The following is a 27,818-nucleotide window of genomic DNA, read 5'->3' as shown; positions in this document are numbered from 1 at the left end:
TACTTTTTACTTTTACTTGAGTCATATTATTCTGAAGTAACAGTACTTTTACTTGAGTACAATTTTTGGCTACTCTACCCACCTCTGCGTGTGCGGAATGTAGCTATCAAACGGATACATTTGAAGAAATAGAAAGTTACATTATACCAGTAATTTATATGTATTTTATGGAAACATTGTAGACAGTTATTTTATACTTTGTCCACAGTAAATAACTACAGACCTGATCCAAAATAAATGACAGCATGTTCATTTGTTTTGTTTGTTTGTCATTGCATTTTATTCCTCTTGAATATACAAAACATTAAGAACACCTGCTCTTTCCATGACAGACTGACCAGGTGAATCCAGGTGAAAACTATGATCCCATATTGATGTTATTTGTTAAATCCACTTCAATCAGTGTAGATGAAGGGGAGGAGACAGGTTAAAGAAGGAGTTGTATGCCTTGAGACAATTCAGAGGGTGAATGGGCAAGACAAAAAAAATGTAAGTGCCTTTGAACGGGGTATGGTAGTAGGTGTCAGGCGCACCCGTTTGTGTCAAGAACTGTAACGCTGCTGGGTTTTTCACGCTCAACGGTTTACTGTGTGTATCAAGAATGGTCCACCACCCAAAGGACTTCCAGCCAATTTGACACAACTGTTTCAAGCATTGGAGTCAACATGGGCCAGCATCCCTGTGGAACGCTTTCGACACCTTGACAAGTCTATGCCCCGACGAATTAAGGCTGTTCTGAGGGCAAAATGATTAAGAAGGTGTTCCAAATGTTTGGTATACTTAGTGTATGTCTTAAATTCCATCATAATATCTCTCCTTGCTATATGAACACAATATCCCATATCTGTTTAGTTTTTTTGTGTAAAGACCACATTATTGTCATCATCAAATGTATGAAACACATTATTAAAAGTTTCTTTATGTGCTTATTTGCTGACGTCAAAGTGCCTCCCGCCAAGTCCCTTGAGCATATGAAAATGATGATGACGACCAAAGATTGTCTGTTCCATAGAATTTGGAATTAGAACAATTTAATAGGATCACTACGTAAAACTGCCCCTTAGACAAATGTGTAGTGGCTGTGTGTGATCGTTGCTATGCTGTGTCTGGTTGAGAGTACCAATGCTGTTTTGGTATCTATTTGCTTTGATTATCAGTGTTTGTTTATTGAAACAAAAATACTATTTATTGCGTAGAAAGTTATGCCACTGCAGTAATGTGTTTTTGTTTGCAGTTTGTGTTTGGAGAAATGTTGATGGGGGTCCAAGCAGTATTGAACCTGTCCTCTACTGAGGTTAGTCTTTTAGTTATGTATTCATATTTATAAAATATTCACTGTTTATGTTTACATGTAGTGGCTAACTTTCTCTTTCTTTCATGCTATAGTTTAGTTTTTCACTGTGTGGACACGTGTGTGTGTATATCTGTGTGCGTGTGTGTTTGACAGACAGACATCTAAGAGAGATGTTGAAATGCACCAATTTGTAAGTCGCTCTGGATAAGAGCGTCTGCTAAATGACTTAAATGTTAAATGTAAATGTAGATGAAAATATGTTTCACTTCTTTCTTGTACAGTTCTTGGTACTGACCACAGGGTGGGAGTGTGTGACAGAAAACTGAAAAAATAAATAATTATACATTGGGCCCCTACCTACAGAAAGCTTCCTACAGGACTGACTAAATACAAGCAGGATTATTATGAAATGGGCATCCTCTACATAAGGCGTGATCAGCATTTATTGTTTTCATATTTATTGTTTTCAGAAATGAAAGACATTGCTGTCAACAAACAAAGTCATACAGACACAGTGCAGAAGGTTGACCATGAGTGCACACAGCAATCCACAGGGAAAAAGTGACATCTGTAGTCTACCTCATATTGCAGGTCTGAGGCCCTGTCACAACTGATTAACTCTCTCTCACTTCAGTTCAAACATGAAAAATAAACCAACCATGTTGTACCTTCCCCTCCTCCACTCTTCCACCCAGAACCGGACGTAGAAGGCAGGGAAGGACTGTGGTCTGTCATGGAACACCAAAAAGGCAGGAGATTGGCAACAGTAGCGCTCTCTCATGGAAGCCTTATGTTCCACATAGGAAAGAAGAGGGTTAATTAAGTAAGTAAAACTCTTCCATCCATTCCTACCAAAGCTACAGTAACTCTCATTCTCTCCTTACTTTTCCTTTCACGTTCTTTGGCACATGGCTCAGCCCTGGTTGTGTGCCCGGTGGTGGTGTAATGGACTGGGTCCTCCTCACCGGCCCAGTTCAGGCAGCATCAGAACTGGCAGCATCATGCTTGCTACTGGTAAACCTGTTTTTTCCAGGGCTGCGTCCCAAATGACACCCTATTCCCTATGTGGGGCTCTGGTCAAAAGTAGTGCACTATATAGGGAATAGGGTGTAATTTGGGACACAACCCAGGGCTGCTGGGCTGATTAGTGTGGGATCTTTACAGTGAAAGCGTCATGGCATAATGACATCACAGTCATCTCCCTGTACTGTTTGAGAGAGAGAGAGAGTCATTTCATGAAATGCTGCCACTGCTGCCTCTTCAGTCTCCACGGCTATTTGTCCATGGTCGTTCTTGATGAGTAAAGCTGCTACTAATCAGACATCATTCACTACTGTGCAATTCATTACAGCTCATAAAAGCGGATGAGGTCATAGCTGTTATGTGTGATTTTCTGCATCAGAGATTTAGTGAAGACGATGAACCTCTGTGGCAAACCAACCCACACACTAGTTCTATACTATGTGGTATTGAGGGGAAGACAAACTACTGTAAGTATTTGATTGGGAATTATAACTTCCACAGATATCCTTATGGATATACTTCCACAGATATCCATATCCTTATGGATTTATCTACTGAATCCCACTACCACTACCACGGTTCTGGTACATAACTGCTCTATGACCGTTGAAATCATGTTCATTTTATTTTCTATTTTATCTTTATTTATTCAGGAAGTCCCATTGAGGTGAGAAGACTTATTTTACAAGGCTGGCCTGGCCTGTTCATGCAAAGCCATATATCTTGGCTAGACAGAGAAGCTTCTGATCCCAAAGAAAATGTCACAAAGCCCCCAAAATAAGCACTAGGAGGAGAGTATCAGACCCACAGATTTAGCAGAGCAGAAGACCTCCTGGGAACCCAGTATTTGTTTAAATTCCAAATCCACACCTTGTGTTTATTTATCAAGTGTAATCTGGCATAGTTATCAGTGCTGGAAGGGCAGCTTAGAGTTTACACACCAAGTTCAAATATTGCATTTTCAACGCAGCGAGGAATTGCAATATGTCCTCACATGAAATTGGATCTCTTGAAAGAGCAAGCGAAAACAAACCATCGGATACTTGCTAATGACATCATTATGTGCATACCTGGATATCATTACTCTATACATTAAGGTACTACGGTTCTGTACAAGGCTCAACTTTTCACCAACAAACAAAACATTGCTGTTATATCCTAAATCTTCAATGTATTCCTAATACTGCATATAATAAACATGACATTCTCATATCATAACCTTCTATTGTCTGGACATAAAAACTCATGAGTTGCCTCCCTTTGTACCTTTGCAGCGCACCAAGACATTAGTCAACATCAATGTAGCTACAGATGATACATTAAAAAGAAGACAAAGGCCTATGTATTACAGTAACAGGTAAATGTCTGGCTCTGCCTTAGGTACGCATTGTCTCCGTCCCAAATGGCCCCCTCTCCCTATGTAGTGTACTACATTTGACCTGGGCACTGGTCAAAAGTAGTGCACTTTAAAGGGAATAGGGTGCCATTGGGACATAACCATTGCCATATTGAGGGACTGTACAGAGGAAAGGCTATGTACGTTACAGTATTACATAAAGCCTAACGCCTCAACGTTTCCAGCCCTGCAGGCACAAACCAGCCATCATTTCCCAAGGTATGGAAAGAGGAAAGAGGTAAACACCCTGACACTGTAACATTCCATCAACAAGATCAAACAGAGAAGCCATCCACAGCCCTGCCCAGGTATTAAACAGTACAGTACACCACTGTCTTCATAGGGGCGTGCTTTAAGAAACCTTTCCAATGTGATCCCATTCAAAAAGCACTGTGGAAAGCAAAGCACACATTCAGGAGGAGGAGGAGGTAGGCTAAAACGACGTCCCGTACAATATTGATCAAATCTCCTTTAGTGGAGGTCAACGACCCCTCACTGTATGCCTCTTTTACCGTTAATAGTCCCATTCTCCAGGGATATGATGTTTGGATTGTTCTGGAAATATATAGGCAATAAAGGACAAAAGGGTGTCATAAACGTTGATTAAAGCTCTTCTTAAAAGAGCCAGGCGGGAGAGGCTCCTGAGTTATGGAGGCGTTTCAGTCGGCGTTATTGTTTCTGTGACAGAGACCTCTTAGTGCTGCTGCCTGCGCCGTCCTGGACGACACGGTGCAGCGGTAAACATCTCTCTCTCTTTGAGGAGAGGAGACAGTCATTAATCCCCAGGCTGGGACCAAGGAGAGGAGGAGAGGGGAAGACGAGAGGAGAGGGAGAGTAGGGCTACACGCTGGTGCCTGGATGGTCTCGGTCTCAGTCAGACATCACAGCAACCCAGCCCAGCCTCCCAGCCCCCCAGCCCAGCCTCCCAGCTCCCCAGCCCCCCAGCCCAGCCTCCTAGCCCCCCAGCCCCCCAGCCCAGCCTCCCAGCCCCCCAGCCTCCCAGCCCAGCCTCCTAGCCCCCCAGCCCCCAGCCTCCCAGCCCCCCAGCCCAGCCTCCCAGCCCCCCAGCCCAGCCTCCCAGCCCCCCAGCCTCCCAGCCCCCCAGCCTCCCAGCTCCCCAGCCTCCCAGCCTTCCAGCCCCCCAGTCCCCCAGCCCAGCCTCCCAACCCCCCAGCCCAGCCCCCCAGCCAAGCCTACAAGCCGCCACCAGCAGGTCACACTCAGCTCCAATCTGCATGATTTTTCAGCACCCAGATGTCTGGGGCTTTTTTATTGTACATTTTAACCGAGGCTTCAATTTCAATGATCCTGGTGGTGGTGGTAGTGGTGGTGACATTGTTTACATGGCCTTTCTATTAAATTACATTATAGTGATAATACCTCTTGATACACTGTCCATATTAGAGAGTCTATTTTTAAAGACAATGTCATCCAGCATGTCATCACATTTCATGTCTCTTTAGGCCTGTGTCACATTTATAAAGAAAAATGCTAAGTGGAATTCAGAGGATGAAGTGATGATATGTAGGATAGCTGCAAACAGTTGCATGAATAAGACTCAAGATCATTAAGTGATTTACCTATCCTCCTGGCTCCTGCATTAACAGATTAAATAAATAATGGCAGAGTAGAGGAAACATAATATTGCTCTGTCTGGAAACATGAGCGTATCTTAGAGAGTGACAGAATTAGGGGGCAGTGAGGGAGAAGGGATGATCATTGTACAAGTGACAGGCAACTCAATTGTCCATATCATCACTAAGCATCTCTCTTGTGTGTCATCCATTTAATGTGCGCATAAACCACCCCCCTGACATAAACATGGAGAAGTGCCATAGATAGAAAGGGTATGTACGAGTTCTACAGACAGATGGTTGTTTAGTTTGATGGTAGAACCAGGATGATGTTCTACAGACAGATGGTTGTTTAGTTTGATGGTAGAACCAGGATGATGTTCTACAGACAGATGGTTGTTTAGTTTGATGGTAGAACCAGGGTGATGTTCTACAGACAGATGGTTGTTTAGTTTGATGGTAGAACCAGGATGATGTTCTACAGACAGATGGTTGTTTAGTTTGATGGTAGAACCAGGATGATGTTCTACAGAGAGATGGTTGTTTAGTTTGATGGTAGAACCAGGATGATGTTCTACAGACAGTTGGTTGTTTAGTTTGATGGTAGAACCAGGATGATGTTCTACAGACAGATGGTTGTTAAGTTTGATGGTAGAACCAGGATGATGTTCTACAGACAGATGGTTGTTTAGTTTGATGGTAGAACCAGGATGATGTTCTACAGACAGTTGGTTGTTTAGTTTGATGGTAGAACCAGGATGATGTTCTACAGACAGATGGTTGTTTAGTTTGATGGTAGAACCAGGATGATGTTCTACAGACAGATGGTTGTTTAGTTTGATGGTAGAACCAGGATGATGTTCTACAGACAGATGGTTGTTTAGTTTGATGGTAGAACCAGGATGATGTTCTACAGACAGAAGGCTGTTTAGTTTGATGGTAGAACCAGGATGATGTTCTGTCTGTCCTTAATTTCCCCTGCATCACATTACCTCTAGCCTACCTAGCATAATGCCAGGACAAATATCTTACTTGTTCTTTGTCTGTGTAACACCATCTCTTAAATCCAACACTTAGAGGTAGATATAATGTCTCCAATTATTTATTTACTCAAGGCAGCTGCATGATTATTCATTATTAAGAGGTAGAAGATGGAGAGAGGAAAACATTCTCTCTCTCTCTCTCTCTCTCTCTCTCTCTCTCTCTCTCTCTCTCTCTCTCTCTCTCTCTCTCTCTCTCTCTCTCTCTCTCTCTCTCTCTCTCTCTCTCTCTCTCTCTCTCTCTCTCTCAATTCAATTCAATTCAATTTAAGGGCTTTATTGGCATGGGAAACATGTGTTAACATTGCCAAAGCAAGTGAAGTAGATAGTAAACAAAAGTGAAATAAACAATAAATATTAACAGTAAACATTACACTCAGAAGTTTCAAAAGAATAAAGACATTTCAAATGTCATATTATGTATATATACAGTGTTGTAACAATGTGCAAATAGTTAAAGTACAAATGGGAAAATAAATAAACATAAATATGGGTTGTATTTACAATGGTGTTTGTTCTTCACTGGTTGCCCTTTTCTTGTGGCAACAGGTCACAAATCTTGCAGCTGTGATGGCACACTGTGGTTTTTCACCCAGTAGATAAGGGAGTTTATCAAAATTGGGATTGTTTTCGAATTCTTTGTGGATCGCTGTAATCTGAGGGAAATATGTGTCTCTAATATGGTCATACATTTGGCAGGAGGTTAGGAAGTGCAGCTCAGTTTCCACCTCATTTTGTGGGCAGTGTGCACATAGCCTGTCTTCTCTTGAGAGCCAGGTCTGCCTACGGCGGCCTTTCTCAATAGCAAGGCTATGCTCACTGAGTCTGTACATAGTCAAAGCTTTCCTTAAGTTTGGGTCAGTCACAGTGGTCAGGTATTCTGCCACTGTGTACTCTCTGTTTAGGGCCAAATAGCATTCTAGTTTGCTCTGTTTTTTTGTTTGTTCTTTCCAATGTGTCAAGTAATTCTCTTTTTGTTTTCTCATGATTTGGTTGGGTCTAATTGTGTTGTTGTTGTTGTTGTTGTTGTCCTGGGGCTGTGTGGGGTCTGTTTGTGTTTGTGAACAGAGCCCCAGGACAAGCTTACTTAGGGGACTCTTCTCCAAGTTCATCTCTCTGTAGGTGATGGCTTTGTTATGGAAGGTTTGGGAATCGCTTCCTTTTAAGTGGTTATAGAATTTAACGGCTCTTTTCTGCATTATTTGGTGTTTTACGTTGTACACAGAGGATGTTTTTGCAGAATTCTGCATGCAGAGTCTCAATTTGGTGTTTGTCCCATTTTGTGAATTCTTGGTTGGTGAGCGGACCCCAGACCTCAGAACCATAAAGGGCAATGGGTTCTATAACTGATTCAAGTATTTTTAGCCAGATCCTAATTGGTATGTCAAATTTTATGTTCCTTTTGATGGCATAGAAGGCCCTTCTTGCCTTGTCTCTCAGATCGTTCACAGCTTTGTGGAAGTTACCTGTGGCGCTGATGTTTAGGCCGAGGTATGTATAGTTTTTTGTGTGCTCTAGGGCAACGGTGTCTAGATGGAATGTGTATTTGTGGTCCTGGCAACTGGACCTTTTTTGGAACACCATTATTTTTGTCTTACTGAGATTTACTGTCAGGGCCCAGGTCTGACAGAATCTGTGCAGAAGATCTAGGTGCTGCTGTAGGCCCTCCTTGGTTGGTGACAGAAGCACCAGATCATCAGCAAACAGAAGACATTTGACTTCAGATTCTAGTAGGGTGAGGCCGGGTGCTGCAGACTGTTCTAGTGCCCTCGCCAATTCGTTGATATATATGTTGAAAAGGGTGGGGCTTAAACTGCATCCCTGTCTCACCCCACGGCCCTGTGGAAAGAAATGTGTGTGTTTTTTGCCAATTTTAACCGCACACTTGTTGCTTGTGTACATGGATTTTATAATGTTGTATGTTTTTCCCCCAACCCCACTTTCCATCAATTTGTATAGCAGACCCTCATGCCAAATTGAGTCAAAAGCTTTTTTGAAATCAACAAAGCATGAGAAGACTTTGCCTTTGTTTTGGTTTGTTTGTTTGTCAATTAGGGTGTGCAGGGGTGAATACGTGGGTCTGTCGTACGGTAATTTGGTAAAAAGCCAATTTGACATTTGCTCAGTACATTGTTTTCACTGAGGAAATTAACTAGTCTGCTGTTAATGATAATGCAGAGGATTTTCCCAAGGTTGCTGTTGACGCATATCCCACGGTAGTTATTGGGGTCAAATTTGTCTCCACTTTTGTGGATTGGGGTGATCAGTCCTTGGTTCCAAATATTGGGGAAGATGCCAGAGCTAAGGATGATGTTAAAGAGTTTAAGTATAGCTAATTGAAATTTGTGGTCTGTATATTTGATCATTTCATTGAGGATACCATCAACACCACAGGACTTTTTGGGTTGGAGGGTTTGTATTTTTGTAGTAGTTGAGGATACCATCAACACCACAGGACTTTTTGGGTTGGAGGGTTTGTATTTTCTGTAGTTCATTCAATGTAATTGGAGAATCCAGTGGGTTCTGGTAGTCTTTAATAGTTGATTCTAAGATTTGCATTTGATCATGTTAGGCCTACTGCTGCTAGGTAGCTCTCTCTCTGCTCTCTCCCTCCCCTCTGTCTGTCCTTGATTGCAGGAGTGAAGTCTGGTGTGCGGGAGTCAGGGTTCCAGCTGCAGCCCATTCACCATAATCACCTCAGCCTTTAAGACCCGGTCAAACTTACCACTCATCGTCAGATCATAGTCAAGACGACCATGTTAGTCTCGCTGCCGACTCAACCTGTTGGTTTTTGCTCTTTGTGTTTTTGGCCTGTTCTATTTACTTTTCTCCTGTGCCACAGATTATTGGAACCTGACTCCTGCCTCCGCTTCACTCCTGCCACCACCATCCTGCTCTCCACTACCGGACCTCCCTTTTGGACTCACCACGGACACTAGGACATTACGGTACCACACCTGCCCTGACCTGGATCTGTTATCCTCCCTGTAACCTGGACTTGCTCTTCCCCTATTATTGGAAACCTGGACTATTGAACATTGTAAATAAACCTGTTAAACCTTCTCTGGCTTGGTGTACTTGTCTGCATTTGGGTTCTAATCCAGTTAAATCATGACAGTATGATCTGACCAACATGAACCCAGCAGACAGTAGCTCGGATACCACCCCAGAGTGCACTCAAATTTGGACTGCCATAGCCAATCAGGGCATTTTACTTGGCCAACATGATACCCTGTTTAAGACTATTGCTGAGAACAGTCAGGTGCTGCTTAATCAGGTTCAATTACTCACCAATCAAGTGTCTGCCCTTACTGCCCAAGTTAATAATGCACCCCTCGGGCATGGCATACAAACTGCTCCTTTTCCTGCTCCACCTGTTTTTCCTACCCCTTCAGCCCAGATCAGAGAGCCTTTTGTTCCTGCTCCAGAGCGCTATGACGGGAACATGGGAACCTGTGGCGATTTTTTGACTCAATGCTCGTTAGTGTTTGAACAACAGCCCCTCACCTACGCCTCAGAAAGAGCCCGTATTGCCTACCTTATCAACTCTACTAGCGGTTCCGCTCGTGCCTGGGGATCCGCGGTCTGGGAGAGTCAGTCGGACATTTGCAACGCTTACGTTGCCTTCACCACTGAGATGAGGAAGGTTTTTGACCACCCCGTACGGGGCAAGGAGGCTGCGAAACGGTTGTTTTCTCTTCGGCAGGGGGCTCGCAGTGTGGCGGAGATGGCAGTGGAGTTTCGGACTTTAGCGGCAGTGAGTGGTTGGAATGACGAGGCATTACAAGGAGTGTTCATCAATGCTTTGTCTGAGACTTTAAAAGATGAATTGGTGTCATATGATGAATCGCCTACGCTGGATAATCTTATTTCACTCACCATCAGGTTGGATAATCGGATTCGGGAGCGCCGCCGGGAGAGGAGTGTTAGTTCCAAGCAACCTGTCTGTCGTCAACAAACTCCTCCCCGCATCTTCCCTACGGAGAAAGCCGTGTCTTCCCGAGTTGATACGAGGAGCACTGAACCCGAAGCCATGGAGGTGGGTCGTGCACGGTTGTCCTCAGAGGAGCGTGCACGTCGTATTCAGGCTCGGGTCTGCCTGTATTGTGGAGAAGCTGGTCATTTCGTTCCTTCCTGCCCAGTTCGTCCGGGAAAAGGGCCGGCTCATCATTATTGGGAGAAGTTTTGGTGAGCCGAGCAGCGGATTCTTCCTCTTCTCCCCGCATTCTGCTCCAGGCATCCCTCCAGTGGCAGTCCCAGAATTTCTCTGTTAGTGCGCTGGTTGACTCTGGTGCCGACGAAAGCTTTTTGGATAGAGAGTGGGCTCAACAAATGGATTTGGAGACTGTTCCTATGGACTGTCCGCTGCAGGCTAAGGGTCTAAATGGACAATTGTTGACCCGTATTACCCATCAGACTGTTCCTGTTTGTCTCAGAGTGTCGGGAAATCATCAGGAGAACATTCAATTCCATATAATCGACTGCCCACAGACCCCCCTGGTCCTTGGTATCCCCTGGCTCATAAGACACAATCCACACATTGATTGGGTGACAGGTAGAATTGTTTCATGGAGCACATTTTGTCATGTGAATTGTTTGTGTTCTGCTCAGACCCCTGCCAGCACTGTGCCTCAACCTCCACTGGAGTCCATGGATCTTTCTGCTGTCCCTGACGTGTATCATGACCTGGCATCCGTTTTCTGCAAACACAGAGCTACTTCTCTTCCTCCTCACCGGCCTTACGACTGCGCCATTGACCTCCAGCCAGGAGCCCCGCTCCCCAGCAGTCGCCTGTACAATCTCTCCCGCCCGGAGACGGAGGCTATGGAGAACTACATTCGGGACTCCTTGGCGGCAGGTATTATTCGTCCTTCCTCGTCACCTGTTGTCACGATCGTCTAAGGAAGCGGACCAAGGCGCAGCGTGTTGAGCGAACATGTTGACTTTATTATATTAAAGCAACCACGAAACAACAAAACAAAATGACGATAGTGAAGTCCAACAGTGACAATGACTGAACATGGAACAAAAACCCACAAACACAAGGTGAAAACACACAGTTTAAATATGGCTCCCAATCAGAGATAACGAGCCGACAGCTGACACTCGTTACCTCCGATTGGGAGTCATATGACTAACAAGAACAACCAAAACCAAGCACACCCAAATACCCAACATAACCAAACCAAACCCAACAAAACGAATACACCCTGGCTCAAATACAAAGTCCCGGAGCCAGAGTGTGACATAACCCCCCCCTAAAGGCGCGGACTGCGACCGCGCCTCAATAAGGCTAAACAAGGGAGGGCTGGGTGGGCATACCTCTTCGGCGGTGGTTCTGGCTCTGGCCGTGGTCCCCACCCCACCAAAGTCACTACCCGCTTACGTAGCCTCCTCCACATGACCACCCCCCAACTAAACCCCACTGGATTAAGGGGCGGCACCGGACTAAAGGGCAGCACCGGACTAAGGGGCAGCACCGGACTAAGGGGCAGCACCGGACTAAGGGGCAGTACCGGACTAAGGGGCAGCACCAGGCTCAATGGCGGATCCTGGCTGGCTGGCTCTGGCGGATCCTGGCTGGACGGCTCATGGCTGGCTGAGGGATCTGGCTGCTCATGGCTGGCTGACGGATCTGGCTGCTCATGGCTGGCTGACGGATCTGGCTGCTCATGGCTGGCCGACGGATCTGGCTGCTCATGGCTGGCCGACGGATCTGGCTGCTCATGGCTGGCTGACGGATCTGGCTGCTCATGGCCGGCTGACGGATCTGGCTGCTCATGGCTGGCGGAAGGCTCTGGCTGATCCTGTCTGGCGGAAGGCTCTGGCTGATCCTGTCTGGCGGAAGGCTCTGGCTGATCCTGTCTGGCGGAAGGCTCTAGCGGCTCCGGTCTGGCGGACGGCTCTGAAGGCTCATGGCAGACGGGCGGCTTTGCAGGCTCCGTACAGACGGGCAGTTCATGCAGCGCTTGGCAGACGGACAGTTCAGACGGCGTTGGGCAGACAGGCAGTTCAGGCGCCGTTGGGCAGACGGGCAGTTCAAGCGCCGTTGGGCAGACGGGCAGTTCAGGCGCCGTTGGGCAGACGGCAGACTCTGGCCGTCTGAGGCACACCGTAGGCCTGGTGCGTGGTGCCGGAACAGGCCGGGCTGGGCTGGCGACGCACACCGTAGGTTCTGTGCGTGGAGCAGGAACAGGCCGGGCTGGGCTGGCGACGCACACCGTAGGTTCTGTGCGTGGAGCAGGAACAGGCCGGGCTGGACTGGCGACGCACACCGTGGGCTTGATGCGTGGAGTAGGAACAGGCCGGTCCGTACTGGGAACACACACCACTGGCTTTAACTGGGGATCAGGAACGGGCCGGACCGGACTGGTAACACACATCAGTCTCTCACGCCGTGCCGCAACAACTTCCCTTCCTCTACTCGCCAATGGCTCCCGTAATCCGATAGCCTTCTCTCCACGTCTCCCTGTGGCAGCCTCCTGCTGCCCAGCCGCCCAAGCCATGTGCCCCCCCCAAAAAACTTTTTGGGGTTGCCTCTCGTCCCTCCAACGATGACCCTGCTGACGCCGTTGCTCCTCTCTCGCCAAGGCCTTGATCTTCCCCCAAGGTCCCTTGCCCCCGAGCATGTCCTCCCAGGACCACGATTTGCCCACCTGGACCATCGCCAGCCTCTCGATCTCCTTACCAGGCGCCTCCTCCCATGTCCAGTCTCTTTGCTCCTGGACACGCTGCTTGGTCCTTTTATGGTGGGTTTTTCTGTCACGATCGTCTAAGGAAGCGGACCAAGGCGCAGCGTGTTGAGCGAACATGTTGACTTTATTATATTAAAGCAACCACGAAACAACAAAACAAAATGACGATAGTGAAGTCCAACAGTGACAATGACTGAACATGGAACAAAAACCCACAAACACAAGGTGAAAACACACAGTTTAAATATGAGATAACGAGCCGACAGCTGACACTCGTTACCTCCGATTGGGAGTCATATGACTAACAAGAACAACCAAAACCAAGCACACCCAAATACCCAACATAACCAAACCAAACCCAACAAAACGAATACACCCTGGCTCAAATACAAAGTCCCGGAGCCAGAGTGTGACACCTGTAGGAGCGGGATTCTTTTTTGTTGCTAAGAAGGATAAGACCCTCAGACCCTGTATTGATTTCCGTGGACTTAACAACATCACCATTAAGAACAAATATTCTCTGCCATTAATTAATTCTGCTTTTCCCCTCCTTCATGGTGCAACTATCTTTACCAAACTGGATCTACGTAATGCGTATCACCTGGTGCGCATTCGTAAAGGTGATGAATGGAAGACTGCCTTCAACACACCCTTGGGACATTTTGAGTATCTAGTTATGCCTTTTGGGTTGTCCAATGCCCCTGCTGTTTTTCAGGCACTAGTCAATGATGTCCTTCGGGACATGTTGAATCGGTTTGTTTTTGTCTATCTGGATGATATCTTGATTTTCTCAGAGTCCTCCCAGGAACATGAACTGCATGTGCGCCAGGTGTTGCAAAGGTTGTTGGAGAACAAACTGTTTGTGAAGATGGAGAAATGTGAATTTCATGTGTCTGAGACCTCTTTTTTGGGGTTACATCATAGCTCAGGGGGAGTTGCGGATGGACCCAGCTAAGATCTCTGCTGTCACGGACTGGCCAGCCCCCTCCACCCGCAAACAACTTCAACGATTCCTGGGGTTTGCGAACTTCTATAGGAGGTTCATCAAGGACTACAGCCGCATTGCGGCGCCACTCACCGCTCTCACCTCCATCTCACGACCGTTCGCTTGGAATGAAGGGGCCGAATCAGCGTTCGAAGAACTGAAACATCGCTTCGCCTCGGCTCCCATTCTGATGCAGCCGGACCCCGACCGCCAGTTTGTCGTGGAGGTGGATGCATCCGACACTGGGGTAGGTGCGGTGTTGTCACAACGTTCTCCTGAAGATAACAAACTGCATCCCTGTGCTTTTCTCTCAAGGAAACTTTCTCAGGCAGAGAGGAATTATGATGTTGGCAATCGTGAACTGCTCGCCGTTAAGCTGGCTCTCGAGGAGTGGCGACATTGGTTGGAGGGGGCGGAACAACCCTTCATCGTTTGGACGGATCATAAGAATCTGGCTTACCTCCAGTCAGCGAAGCAGCTCAACCCCCGTCAAGCCAGGTGGGCACTATTTTTTGGGAGATTCAATTTTTCTCTGTCTTACCGTCCTGGGTCACGCAACGTCAAGCCTGACGCCCTGTCTCGTGTTCATTCGGCTGTTGATACTGGTAGTAACCCTGAACCCATCTTGCCTCCTACCTGCAGTATTGCGGCCATCACATGTGACATCGAAGGGATTGTTAGACAGGCTCAACATCATCAAGCTGACCCTGGGAGGGGTCCTTCTAACCGGATGTTTGTCCCTGAGTCTGCTCGCTCCCAGGTACTTCAGTGGGCTCACTCGTCTCCCCTTACCTGTCACCCTGGAGTTTCGCGGACCCTTGACTTTGGGCGACGGAAGTTCTGGTGGCCCACGATGGAGGCGGACACTCGAGCCTTCATTGCTGCTTGTACGGTATGTGCCGCAGTAAGAACTCCACCCAGGCCAGCGCTGGTCATCTACGACCTCTACCTATACCCAGCCGGCCCTGGTCGCACATTGCTATGGATTTTGTCACTGGACTTCCCCCCTCGTCTGGAAAGACTGTCATTCTTACTGTGATTGATCGTTTTTCTAAGTTCGCTCATTTTTTTGGCCCTACCTAAACTGCCCACTGCCAGAGAGACGGCTGATATTTTGGTTGAACATGTGTTCCGCTCTCATGGTCTACCCACGGATATTGTCTCTGACAGGGGTCCCCAGTTTGTCTCCCAGGTGTGGAAAGCTTTCTGTAAAGCTTTGGGCATCACATCCAGCCTGTCCTCTGGATATCACCCCCAGACCAACGGGCAAGCCGAGAGAGCGAACCAGGAGATGGAGACCGCTCTCCGCTGTGTCACAGGGTCTAACCCTGGGTCATGGAGCTCCATGCTCCCCTGGGTGGAATATGCTCATAACACCTTGACTAACGCTTCCTCTGGTTTGTCTCCCTTTCTGTGTGCTCTGGGTTATCAACCTCCCCTGTTCCCTTCTCAAGAGAGGGAACTGGCGGTACCCTCGGTGCAGTCCCACATGCGCCGCTGCTTCAAGGTCTGGAGGAAGGCCAGGGTAGCTCTGTCCCGAGCTTCGGCGTACATGCAGAGGCAAGCCAACCGTCACCGGTCCCAGGCTCCCGGTTACTCTCCTGGTCAAGAGGTATGGCTTAAATCACGTGACCTTCCATTGAAAGTGGAGTCTAAGAAGATGGCGCCTCGTTTTATAGGACCGTTCAAGATACTGTCTATTGTTAACCCCTGCGCGGTTAAGCTACAGCTTCCTGCCTCCCTACGGGTTCATTCCACCTTTCATGTTTCCCAGATTAAGCCTGTGTCGGTTAGCCCTCTGTGCCCGCCCTCTCGTCCCCCTCCTCCGCCCAGGATCGTGGGTGGGGGTCCGGTCTACACTGTCCGCCGACTTCTGGATGTTCGCCGCCGGGGTCGTGGTTTCCAGTACCTGGTGGATTGGGAGGGTTATGGTCCTGAGGAACGTTCCTGGGTGCCCAGGAGCTTCATTGTGGATCCTGCTCTGGTCCGAGAGTTTCATAGGTTACATCCCGATAAACCCTGTCGGCCGCCAGGTGGCGTCCGTAGAGGGGGGGGTACTGTTAGGCCTACTGCTGCTAGGTAGCTCTCTCTCTGCTCTCTCCCTCCCCTCTGTCTGTCCTTGATTGCAGGAGTGAAGTCTGGTGTGCGGGAGTCAGGGTTCCAGCTGCAGCCCATTCACCATAATCACCTCAGCCTTATACAGATCATGTATATTTTTTTGCTGTTTGTTCTCTGTTATAGGGTCAAAAAGGTTGGAGAAGTGGTTTACCCATACATCTCTGTTTTGGATAGATAGCTCTTCGTGTTGTTGTTTGTTTAGTGTTTTCCAATTTTCCCAGAAGTGGTTAGAGTCTATGGATTCTTCAATTACATCTCTCTCTCTCTCTCTCTGCTCTCTCTCTAAGACAAGGTCCAAGTCTGCTATTCAAGGGTAACTTTCTTGTATTTGTGAACTTGGGTAATTGGAAATGAATTGAATTGCTATCGGTCTTCTATACTACTGTATATTAAAACATGAAATATCAATTTCAATGTAAACTTTATTTACCATCTTAAAAGCAGCCACTATTCTGGCTGATCCGTTTTTTTTGTAAACAAGAAGTGAATACCCTATGATAAAACATGTTTTTGTATAGGGTAGCCTTTAAATAAGTATTGGGGCAAGTTGATAGTGGGGTACCCTCTCAGTTGTGTGCCCTACCTTACGTCCTGCAGTGTCCCGTATGTGCATTTGCAAACTCTGCCTTGCTCGCCCCAACAGCCCGCCTCCAAGCGGACCACAATGATTTAGAAGTTCAGGAATCCCACATGACGTCACCGAGGGGTGACGTAATGCTTCTCTAAATAGAACGTATTGTAATCTTTTCTCAGTCCAACGTGGTTCCTTCTGAGAGACTGCTGCATATTTTCTACACTTGTTTGGTAAGTTAAAATAATTGCATTCCACTACAGTAAATTATAAACTTGCAATTATAGATTGTTAATTTCGTTTCGTACAGTTGCGTTGTTATTTATTTTCACTTCGGTTGATGTGACAAGTTGCTCAGAGAATCGCATCGACTGAATGCTGCGGCGTTCTGTAGATTTGTTTGATTTAATATTATTGTCTGTTGTCTCGTGCATATTGTATTATGAGCAGAATTGTGTTTATGTCCGTTATTTCTTCGTATAGTAGCAGGATTGCCATCTCAGTGCAATACTTAGAAGTCTCAGGACGCGCGTGGACTGACTGTTGAATGTTGTTGAAGTTTAGCACGGAAATGTCAAGTGATGCTCGCTGCTCGCGAGCTGTCAGTGCCGTACGGTAGCTACTAGCTACCATAGTAATTTACCCGACAAACTGTATGTGTGAGTAGGTTACCTATGAGTAGTATCGAGCGATGTGTCAGTGCAGGGTAGCCTATGGTGCGCAATTACTAAAGACAATATTTGGAGGAATTAGTTCGCAATGGTTATCAACTGCAAATACTGACACAGCGTGGACTAACCTATAGGAGTCGACTTAGCCATTTTTTGTAGAGCTTTACAAAGTAATCTTTTTAATGATTCTCAAGTTTGCAGAATTTTGCATCATTGTTCCCCTGTCCCATCCATGGATGGATGCAGCCCACGTCTAGATGTTGTCCTGTGCAGTTTACGAACGGTCACGTCTTCGACAACGGTAAAAGTAGCTAAAGAGGAGCTGTCATTCCATCCATAATACCAATACATGTTTATGATACTGTGGTAGCCTATAATACTGTTCACATTACATTTTGAAGAGGAATCTAACCGAAACATTACGTCATTCTGCAAGCCAGCAGTCGCTATTTGATTAACCGGCGCCGAGCTATTGAAGGTTTCAGAGGGGTTCTGCTGACGGGGCACACTTGACTTTAAGTGCCTGCGGCTGAAAAATATGTTTTAATCTTATGATTAGATTGTCATTGAGTTTAAATGATGGCGAACCAATCTCCATTTATCAGTTTCCAGTTTTATTTTTAATTGTAGCCTATATCTATCAAACAATCTCTCTCTGTAAGTTTACTGTGGTGCCTCCCTTCTGCAATTACTATTCACTAATGATGAAGATGATGATGATGATGATAATGTTAATGTTAATAACTAAAATTATTGTGTTAGTGGTTTAACTAAATATGATTCATGTGCAACATTATAATATCTGATGATGAATCCATCTTCATAAATAAAATAGAAACTCACATTAAATAGCCTAAATTAAATAGAACATTACCAAAATTATTTGAGGCATATAACTTTAAAAAAAAAAAAAATCGTTATAAGACTACTAGAAGTTAGGGAAAGAGAGTGTACTGGAATTAAGGCCTACTGAAAATAACTGGTCTGACTGATGGAGGTACGACTGAAAAAAGTTCATTGTTATTGACAGAATAATAATAATTATAGTGGGTAAAATAAAAATACATCTAACACAAGACAGAGGTAGACTGAAGTATACTTCTTAAAAATGTGTTTATTTCTAATTTAATTATTATATATGAAGATATTAATCAAATATGTCACTATAGATAAGCTACCATGATCATACACATTGGTATAAAATAATTAGCACAGTAACACAGAATAAAGAATTTACTTAATCAACTAACTAAGTTAACTTCATCAATTAAGTTAAGTGAATACAACAGGTATACATCACTGTTTGTGTGCATTTGACCAGCTGTAAATTTGAGCACTTTCCAGGTTATGATTTTGAGTCTATTCGACCAGGTATAGATTAGGATGTGATGTTATAATAATCCTCATGGTTTTACATATTATACTTTGGGTTTGTTAGGGTCCCGTGTGGCTCAGTTGGTAGAGCATGGCGCTTGCAACGCCAGGGTTGTGGGTTCGATTCACACCGGGGACCAATATAGGGAAAAAGTACAAAAATGTATCCACTTACTGTACGGTAAGTCACTCTGGATAAGAGCGTCTGCTAAATGACAAAAGGTTTGAACTGTTAGCAACATGTTTGCATTTTTATGAGAAAAAAACAATTTTAATTGCCTACTTTTACAAAAACAAACTCTAATAACATAATTATAAAGAAGATGATTCATACAATTTGCCATGAGCGATACCGTCCACACAATCACAGTCCCTTCTATAAATAAAGGCAGATCTGACTTCAGGTATTGTGGTAGTGTAAAAAGGCCCTATGCTGAGTGTGTATATGCTGGGCCCCTCCGCAGCTCAGTGTTAGTTAACTCCTTGTTATCCTCTATGTGGATGTGAGTGTGTTGACTGGTGGAGCCCTGGGGTGGAGGCGTCTCTATGCTTGTTGGAAGTTCACACACACACACACACACACACACACACACACACACACACACACACACACAGTTTACACACCGTGCGGGGACAGAGAGGTGGTGATTGACAGTGATTGAGGGTTGCCTCTCAGGGGCCCCTCTGTCCTGTGTGTTTACAGTGTACTATAAGGCCTACATGAGGAGTTCACAGCACACACAGCATTGTCTGAGCGAGCCGTGTTCCTCGCCTCAGGGCTCGCTGTGATCCCACCATGAACCTGCGCTGTTGAAGGCCCACCCCCTTCACACACGCTGAACACACACACACATGCCGAACACACACACGCCAAACACACACCGAACACACACACATGCCGAACACACACACGCCACACACACACCGATCACACACACGCCAAACACACACCGAACACACACACATGCCGAACACACACACGCCGAACACACTCACACGCACACACCATACTGTTTGAATTGTAATATGTGCCCTACCTGGAGAGTTCGTTCCCTGGTCCCTGTTGAAATCGTACTCCGCTCACTAATCCTTCCCCTCTCTCACATCGGGACCCAGTTAATGTAAAGTGTAACCAAATTTCCTCTGCTAAACTAAAACATCTATATCAAGTGAAAGCCAAGTGCCCCATTGAAGGGAAAAGGCGTTGTGCTCTGGCGATTTAGAGGCGAGAGCAGCAATTGGGACAACTCACTGGGGCTTACATGGAGCCCTTGTTTCAGTGTTTTATGCGTATGATGGTTTGAATTTCCTTTTCAACATGTTGAGTTGAGGTATTTATGAAAGAAAAGCCTCACATCAATAATTTTCCCTATTCTGGTAATGACTCGTGAATAAAGTTTAGGCCTAACGTGTGGAAATGGAATAGAAAATGTTTCTCTTTGGATGTTAGTCTCGTGGTTTTCTGATTGACATTTAGAGAGAAGCTTTTGGAACATAAGCCGAATCAGATTGTCAAAACACTTGATGGACTAGTTTAAGTTGTTGATAATACCGTGAGAAGAATTCTACTTAGTGAACAAAGCTTGATGAACTGAATGTATCCAGGTTAGAGAATGGATCCTGCTGTTCAGACCAATCTTTTTTATATTATATTTGGGCTACCAGTATTGGACCTACAGTATGTGGAGAGTCTACTACCAGTATTGGACCTACAGTATGTGGAGAGTCTACTACCAGTATTGGACCTACAGTATGTGGAGAGTCTACTACCAGTATTGGACCTACAGTATGTGGAGAGTCTACTACCAGTATTAGACCTACAGTATGTGGAGAGTCTACTACCAGTATTAGACCTAAATGACGTAAATGTAAATGTAAATGTGGAGAGTCTACTTCTTTGTCTTGGAGTGGCCAAGGCTCACTAAGTGTACAATTAGATAATAGTCGATCGATAAGGTTGTTGTTGTTGCTCTGGAAAGTGTTGTTTTAGGTAGTAAAGTGATAGAAGGAAAAAAAGGTGAGGGAGGGAGAAAGAGAGAGAGGGACAGGAGACAGAGAGAGAAGGACGAGAAGAGAGAGAGAGAAGGAGAGAGAAGGATAGAAAGAGAGAAGGGGGATAGATAGAGACGCAGACCGCCTTGCCCTCTGACTGAGGGACCCTGTCCAGACCTTTCCTAACAGAGGGACCCTGTCCAGACCTTTCCTAACAGAGGGACCCTGTCCAGACCTTTCCTAACAGAGGGACCCTGTCCAGACCTTTCCTAACAGAGGGACCCTGTCCAGACCTTTCCTAACAGAGGGACCCTGTCCAGACCTTTCCTAACAGAGGGACCCTATCCAGACCTTTCCTAGCAGAGGGACCCTGTCCAGACCTTTCCTAACAGAGGGACCCTGTCCAGACCTTTCCTAACAGAGGGACCCTGTCCAGACCTTTCCTAACAGAGGGACCCTGTCCAGACCTTTCCTAACAGAGGGACCCTGTCCAGACCTTTCCTAACAGAGGGACCCTGTCCAGACCTTTCCTAACAGAGGGACCCTGTCCAGACCTTTCCTAACAGAGGGACCCTATCCAGACCTTTCCTAGCAGAGGGACCCTGTCCAGACCTTTCCTAACAGAGGGACCCTGTCCAGACCTTTCCTAGCAGAGGGACCCTGTCCAGACCTTTCCTAACAGAGGGACCCTGTCCAGACCTTTCCTAACAGAGGGAGCCTGTCCAGACCTTTCCTAACAGAGGGACCCTGTCCAGACCTTTCCTAACAGAGGGACCCTGTCCAGACCTTTCCTAGCAGAGGGACCCTGTCCAGACCTTTCCTAACAGAGGGACCCTGTCCAGACCTTTCCTAACAGAGGGACCCTGTCCAGACCTTTCCTAGCAGGCTTTGCCACAGAAGTAGCCTGTAAGGAAAAAGGCTCTGGTTAACTTTACACGCCATTTGAATGTTTTGACTTTGTTAGAGGAAATAGTCTGTACAGTTCAAAAAAAATCACACATGTTAATCATGTATGAAGGTATTCATGCTGAACACGTCATGTGTGGCCTTGACTCAAATGTTTAGTTTATTCAAATAGAGAGACAAAAAAATTGTCACTTTTGTGGGATTCAATCAGATCACACATGGTGGGAAATGCGGCTTTTAAACACCATTTCCAATTGAGCCGATATATGCAGCATTTACCGTTGTCGAGAATGAGCAATCGGATTGAATCCCGGCCTAATACGGTTGTCTGTGTGTACATTTGAAGAGTAATTTGTGTTAGGCTTTATCGTATGAGTGCTTCTCAGTGGATTCATTTGGTTCCAACATGTCCCACCCATTTTCATCCAAAGAACAAGGGCGCCTGCTCCCTAATCAATGACAAAACAGGATTTCAAAAAGAGTCTTTAACATTTTTATCCCCCTCTCAGGCTACAAACTAGGCAACTAAGCAGTTAGGCCCTAGTCTCCCAGAGGGCTGAATGGTCTGGCAGTGTGCTGAGGGTGGAGGGGCTGGTTATAAGACAGTAGAGGTTAGACTGCAATAAGACTTAGTGAGACGTAGAACCTCTAGTCTGAATGAAACATGAAGTCCCTGTGGTCACGTCATTCCTGGAAATAGTCATTCCAGGAAATAGCAGTTAAATGCGTGCTGATGTTTTGTAAACTCTAGTCTAATCTGCTCCTACTATTATATGTGTTGTAAACTCTAGTCTAATCTGCTCCTACTATTATATGTGTTGTAAACTCTAGTATAATCTGCTCCTACTATTATATGTGTTGTAAACTCTAGTATAATCTGCTCCTACTATTATATGTGTTGTAAACTCTAGTCTAATCTGCTCCTACTATTATATGTGTTGTAAACTCTAGTATAATCTGCTCCTACTATTATATGTGTTGTAAACTCTAGTCTAATCTGCTCCTACTATTTATTATATGTGTTGTAAACTCTAGTCTAATCCGCTCCTACTATTATATGTGTTGTAAACTCTAGTATAATCTGCTCCTACTATTATATGTGTTGTAAACTCTAGTCTAATCTGCTCCTACTATTATATGTGTTGTAAACTCTAGTATAATCTGCTCCTACTATTATATGTGTTGTAAACTCTAGTCTAATCTGCTCCTACTATTATATGTGTTGTAAACTCTAGTATAATCTGCTCCTACTATTATATGTGTTGTAAACTCTAGTATAATCTGCTCCTACTAGTATATGTGTTGTAAACTCTAGTCTAATCTGCTCCTACTATTATATGTGTTGTAAACTCTAGTCTAATCCGCTCCTACTATTATATGTGTTGTAAACTCTAGTATAATCTGCTCCTACTATTATATGTGTTGTAAACTCTAGTCTAATCTGCTCCTACTATTATATGTGTTGTAAACTCTAGTATAATCTGCTCCTACTATTATATGTGTTGTAAACTCTAGTCTAATCTGCTCCTACTATTATATGTGTTGTAAACTCTAGTATAATCTGCTCCTACTATTATATGTAAATGTAAATATGTGTTGTAAACTCTAGTATAATCTGCTCCTACTATACTACCACACGTAATCAACCCCCCCCCGTTCCCCCCACCCAGGCTGCATCCCAAATGGCACCCTATTCTCTATATAGTACACTACTTTTGACTAGAGCCCAGGGCCCTATAGGGAATAGGGTGCCATTTGAGACGCAACCCCGGTTATAGAGAACAGGCCGGGCCCTGCCTTTAAGCTGTAACAGCTTTTTTCTTGATGTCATGTCCTGTCACTCTCTGTGTGAACTAATGAACACCTGTCTGTAGGCTACTGCCAGGAGGGAATGGAATACTATATTTTGTATGTTTACGACTGAAAATAACTTTAATAACTTTAATAAGTTTGCTATTTTCAGGCACAACATCAATAGAGTAATCTAGAATGACACAATGAAAGAAAGGGATGTCTACGTCTTCATGTGTGCTGAGAGCTAAACTCTCCTCTTTCCTCTCTCTCTCTCTCTCTCTCTCTCTCTCTCTCTCTCTCTCTCTCTCTCTCTCTCTCTCTCTCTCTCTCTCTCTCTCTCTCTCTCTCTCTCTCTCTCTCTCTCTCTCTCTCTCTCTCTCTCTCTCTCTCTCTCTCTCTCTCTCTCTCTCTCTCTCTCTCTCTCTCTGTTTGTAGTCTTATGAGGAGTTGGTGAGAGTGATGAACTCTGAGCAGGAAAGGCCGTTTGTGTGCAGTGCCCCTGGCTGTTCTCAGGTGAGTGTCGACACACGTCTGTGTGTGTTTTTTGTGTGTGCTCGTGCATGTTTGTGTGTGAGCGCCTGTAACATGAAGAAGAGGATGGAGAGGGGGCCTGAAGAGTAGGTTGCTGCCTCGCACATCAGGAGAAACAGAATAGCACCCACTTCCAGTGAAACCCCAGCTGTAAATAAAGGGGCTTTTTGCTGCAGATGTGAAAAACACCACAGAATAATGGTTAAGAAGTCAATGCCACGTCTGTCACGCTTTTGTTAGGATGCACAGTAGAGGTGAAATATGAAGTTAAAATATGTATTGTCCTGTTTTATATTGATGTAAGGCTTTAAGGTATAGATTATAGAGGAGTCATTATAGACTTAATAAATGTATTTTCATACTGTATGTTCAGTGTTAAACTCCCAGGTATTTTGTCCACATGCTGGAGACATTAAGAAGATAGATTACCGCAAAACAACACATTTTTACTTACTCAATGATCATAGACAACCACAAAATTCACAGGAATTTGTTTCTGGAGTGCAGTATTCCTTTAACTGTCTCTGTGCATGCTTTTTTAACCTGGAATTCACACTAGTGAATATCATACAAAATATCACTGAATATCACTGGATTCCAGGCTTGAGACTCTGTGCGTAGAGAACTGAGTGGTTGTGTTCTTTATCGAGGAGGACCACATTGGAAAATAACTATATTTATTTTAAAATAACTATATTTATTGTTTCCTGTGTTATCCTCTTTTTTTTAACAGTACAATTGTCTTTACCCCAAAATGAATCTAATAATTCTGTCCCAACAGCGATTCCCCACAGAGGACCACCTGATGATTCACCGGCACAAGCATGAGATGACCCTGAAGTTTCCCTCCATAAAGATCGACAACATGTTATCAGGTGACAAACGGCTTCAGACATCCCATGCTGTATCACTCTCTAGTGTGCATCCCAACTGGCACCCTATTCCCTATGTAGTGCACTACATTTGACCAGGGCCCATAATAGGATTTCATTTGGGACATAGCCTCTAGTCTAATAGTCTAGTCCCATCGTGGTGTTCTGGAATAGATGAATGTTGTATTTCTCTCTCAGGAAGTAGCAACTGTCCCCGCCAGGCATATAGTAAGTCAGGCTATAAACAGAACTGTGTAGCCTACACCAGGGTTGGGGTTGATTCCGTTTTTGATTCAGTCAATTCAATGAAATTCACTTAATTAATGACTGAATTCAGGCCAACTGTGCTGTGCGTTGTGTTCAGGAGAGTTTGTGGTTGACTGCTATACTGTACCTCGACTCTGTTGTGGCTCTCCTCATTTCCCAACGGTGAAAGCCTCGTTGTGTATTGAGTCTAATCTGTAACCCATACCTTGTCGTTCTGCAGTGCTCAGCAGGACAATGAGACACTGATGAAATTCATGTTTTTCCTTTTTCCAAGTTAAGATACATGTTTTGTCATAGACAACATTTCTCTTTCTTGCTAAGTTGTGCTGCTGGCTTCCTGTCATCATCACATATCTCATTAGTCTTGCTGTGACAGTGGGGAGGGGATGAATGGGTGGAGGGGTGGTGGAGGGGGGTTCCCCTGCCCTGCCCCACCATACAGAGGGGAGGAGAAGGGGTGTGGTTGGGGGTGACATATTGACCCACAGTTCAAAGGAAGACCTGATTTATACTGTCTGTCAATCCCAAGGCAAAGTCATACTTCCAGATCTTTAGTGCCTAGACAGAGCCCTGCTGAAGCAACAGAAGACTGGTGTGTGTGTGTATGTGTGTATATACAGATGTAGGACATGTAAAACTTGTATTTGAGGTTTAAAAAGTCTGAAGTTTGTACTATATCAACCCCTACAAAAATGTCCACTAATTATAATCCACATAATAATTGTGTACTTTCCTGTTGCTGCAGGATTCTTTTCCTGCTGTACACTCTTAGAAAAAATGGGTCCAAAAGGGTTCTTCGGCTGTCCCCATAGGAGAACCCTTTTTGGTTCCAGGGAGAACCCTTTTTGGGGCCACGTAGAACCCTTTTGGGTTCCATGTAGAACTGTCTGTGGAAAGGGTCCTACATGGAACCCAAAAGGGTTCTACCTGGAACCCAAAATAGTTATTCTTCAAAGAGTGTAGCAAATTGGCTCAAATTAGGATACTACATGTATGTATGTACAATGCCTTCAGAAAGTATACATACCCCTTCACTTATTCCACATTTTGTTGTGCTACAGCCTGAATTCAAAATTGATTACATAATTGTTTTTCTCTTACCCATCTACACACAATACCCTATAATGACAAAGTGAAAACATGTTTTTAGGAATTTTTGCAAATGTATTGAAAATTAAATACAGAAATATCACATTTACATAAGTATTCACAGCCCTGAGTCAATACATGTTAGAATCACCTTTGGCAGCGATTACAGCTGTGAGTCTTTCTGGGTAAGTCACTAAGAGCTTTGCACACCTGGATTGTACAATATTTGCCCATTATTCTTTTCAAAATTATTCAAGCTCTGTCAAATTGGTTGTTGATCATTGCTAGACAACCCCTTTCAAGTCTTGCCAAGGATTCTCAAGCAGATTTAAGTCAAAACTGTAACTTGGCCACTCAGGAGCATTCACTGTCTTCTTGCTAAGCAATTCCAGTGTAGATTTGGCCTTGTGTTTTAGGTTATTGTCCTGCTGAAAGGTGAATTCATCTCCCATTGTCTGGTTGAAAGCAGACTGAACCAGGTTTTCCTCTAGGATGTTGCCTGTGCTTAGCTCCATTCCGTTTATTTTTTATCCTGAAAAACTCCCCAGTCCTTAACGATTACAAGCATACCCATAACATTATGCAGCCACCACTATGCTTGAAAATATTGTATTAGATATGTTGTATTGGATTTGCCCCAAACATAATGCTTTGTATTCAGGACAAAAAGTTATTTGCTTTGCCACATTTTTTGCAGTATTACTTTAGTGCCTTGTTGCAAACAAATTAATAACTTACATCATGCTGAAAGGGATGTTCAATGTCTGCTCTTTTTTTTACCCATCTACCAATAGGTGCTGTTCTTTGCGAGTTATTGGAAAACCTCCCTGGTCTTTGTGGTTGAATCTGTGTTTGAAATGCACTGCTCAACTGAGAGACATTATAGATAATTGTATGTGTGGAGTATAGAGATTAGGTAGTCATTAAAAATCATGTTAAACACTATTATTGCACACAGAGTGAGTCCAGAGTGAGTCCATTTACTCCTGAACTTATTTAAGCTTGCCATATCAAAGGGGGTGAATACTTATTGACTCAAGACATTTCAGCTTTTCATTTTTAATTAATTTGTAAACATTTTGAAAAACATGATTCCACTTTGTGTAGGCCAGTGACAAAAAAAACTAATTTTAATCCATTTTAAATTCAGGCTGTAACACAACAAAATGTGGAAAAAGTCAAGGGGTGTGAATACTTTCTGAAGGCACTGTGTGTATGTGTGTGTGTGTGTGTGTGTTAGGCTGATGCTGACTGAGATTGTCTTCTTTATTATTTACACTGAGCGACCAGGAGAATCAGGTTTCTGTCCCGGCTGAGTCAGTGTCCTCATTCCCCACTCTCTCTCTTACTGCTCTGTCCATTTCTCTTACTGAAAGAGGGTCGACGATCATAAGTCACCTGTCTGTCTGACTCTCCTGTTTAGGGTTAACACAACTTCAACATGTCACCCAGAGAGATTTAAACTGCCCCAGACCCTTTCCTCTTTTTGATATGTAACACCAAAGCTTACCTCATTTTACCAAGGTTTGGCCTGTTTCTCCTAACATCCGCGGTGAGTTGTCACGTCATCATACTTCTCTGGAAATGGACACCGCTGGCGCTCCAGTTTTTAAAAACGTTTTAATG

General features: G+C 44.7%; 1 protein-coding gene across 2 annotated transcripts in view; it reads left to right on the top strand.

The window, feature by feature from the left end:
- The first annotated feature begins 16,872 nt into the window (after positions 1 to 16,872).
- Positions 16,873 to 27,818, top strand: part of LOC121585851 (cyclic AMP-responsive element-binding protein 5) — a 79,395-nt gene continuing 68,449 nt past the window's right edge. Inside the window, exons 1-4 of one of the 2 annotated variants that reach the window (XM_045215475.1) lie at positions 16,873 to 16,929; positions 17,562 to 17,668; positions 23,869 to 23,946; positions 24,746 to 24,839. In XM_045215475.1, the coding sequence (XP_045071410.1) occupies positions 17,600 to 17,668; positions 23,869 to 23,946; positions 24,746 to 24,839 (241 nt within the window). In that variant the 5' untranslated portion in view covers positions 16,873 to 16,929; positions 17,562 to 17,599. The remainder of the gene's footprint in view (positions 16,930 to 17,561; positions 17,669 to 23,868; positions 23,947 to 24,745; positions 24,840 to 27,818) is intronic. The other variant, XM_045215476.1, reaches the window with a different exon arrangement.

This window comes from Coregonus clupeaformis, unplaced genomic scaffold, assembly GCF_020615455.1.
Source record: "Coregonus clupeaformis isolate EN_2021a unplaced genomic scaffold, ASM2061545v1 scaf0452, whole genome shotgun sequence".
Lineage (NCBI taxonomy): Eukaryota > Metazoa > Chordata > Actinopteri > Salmoniformes > Salmonidae > Coregonus > Coregonus clupeaformis.
Note: the sequence above shows the minus strand (reverse complement) of the source record. Positions and strands in the feature narration are given on the sequence as shown.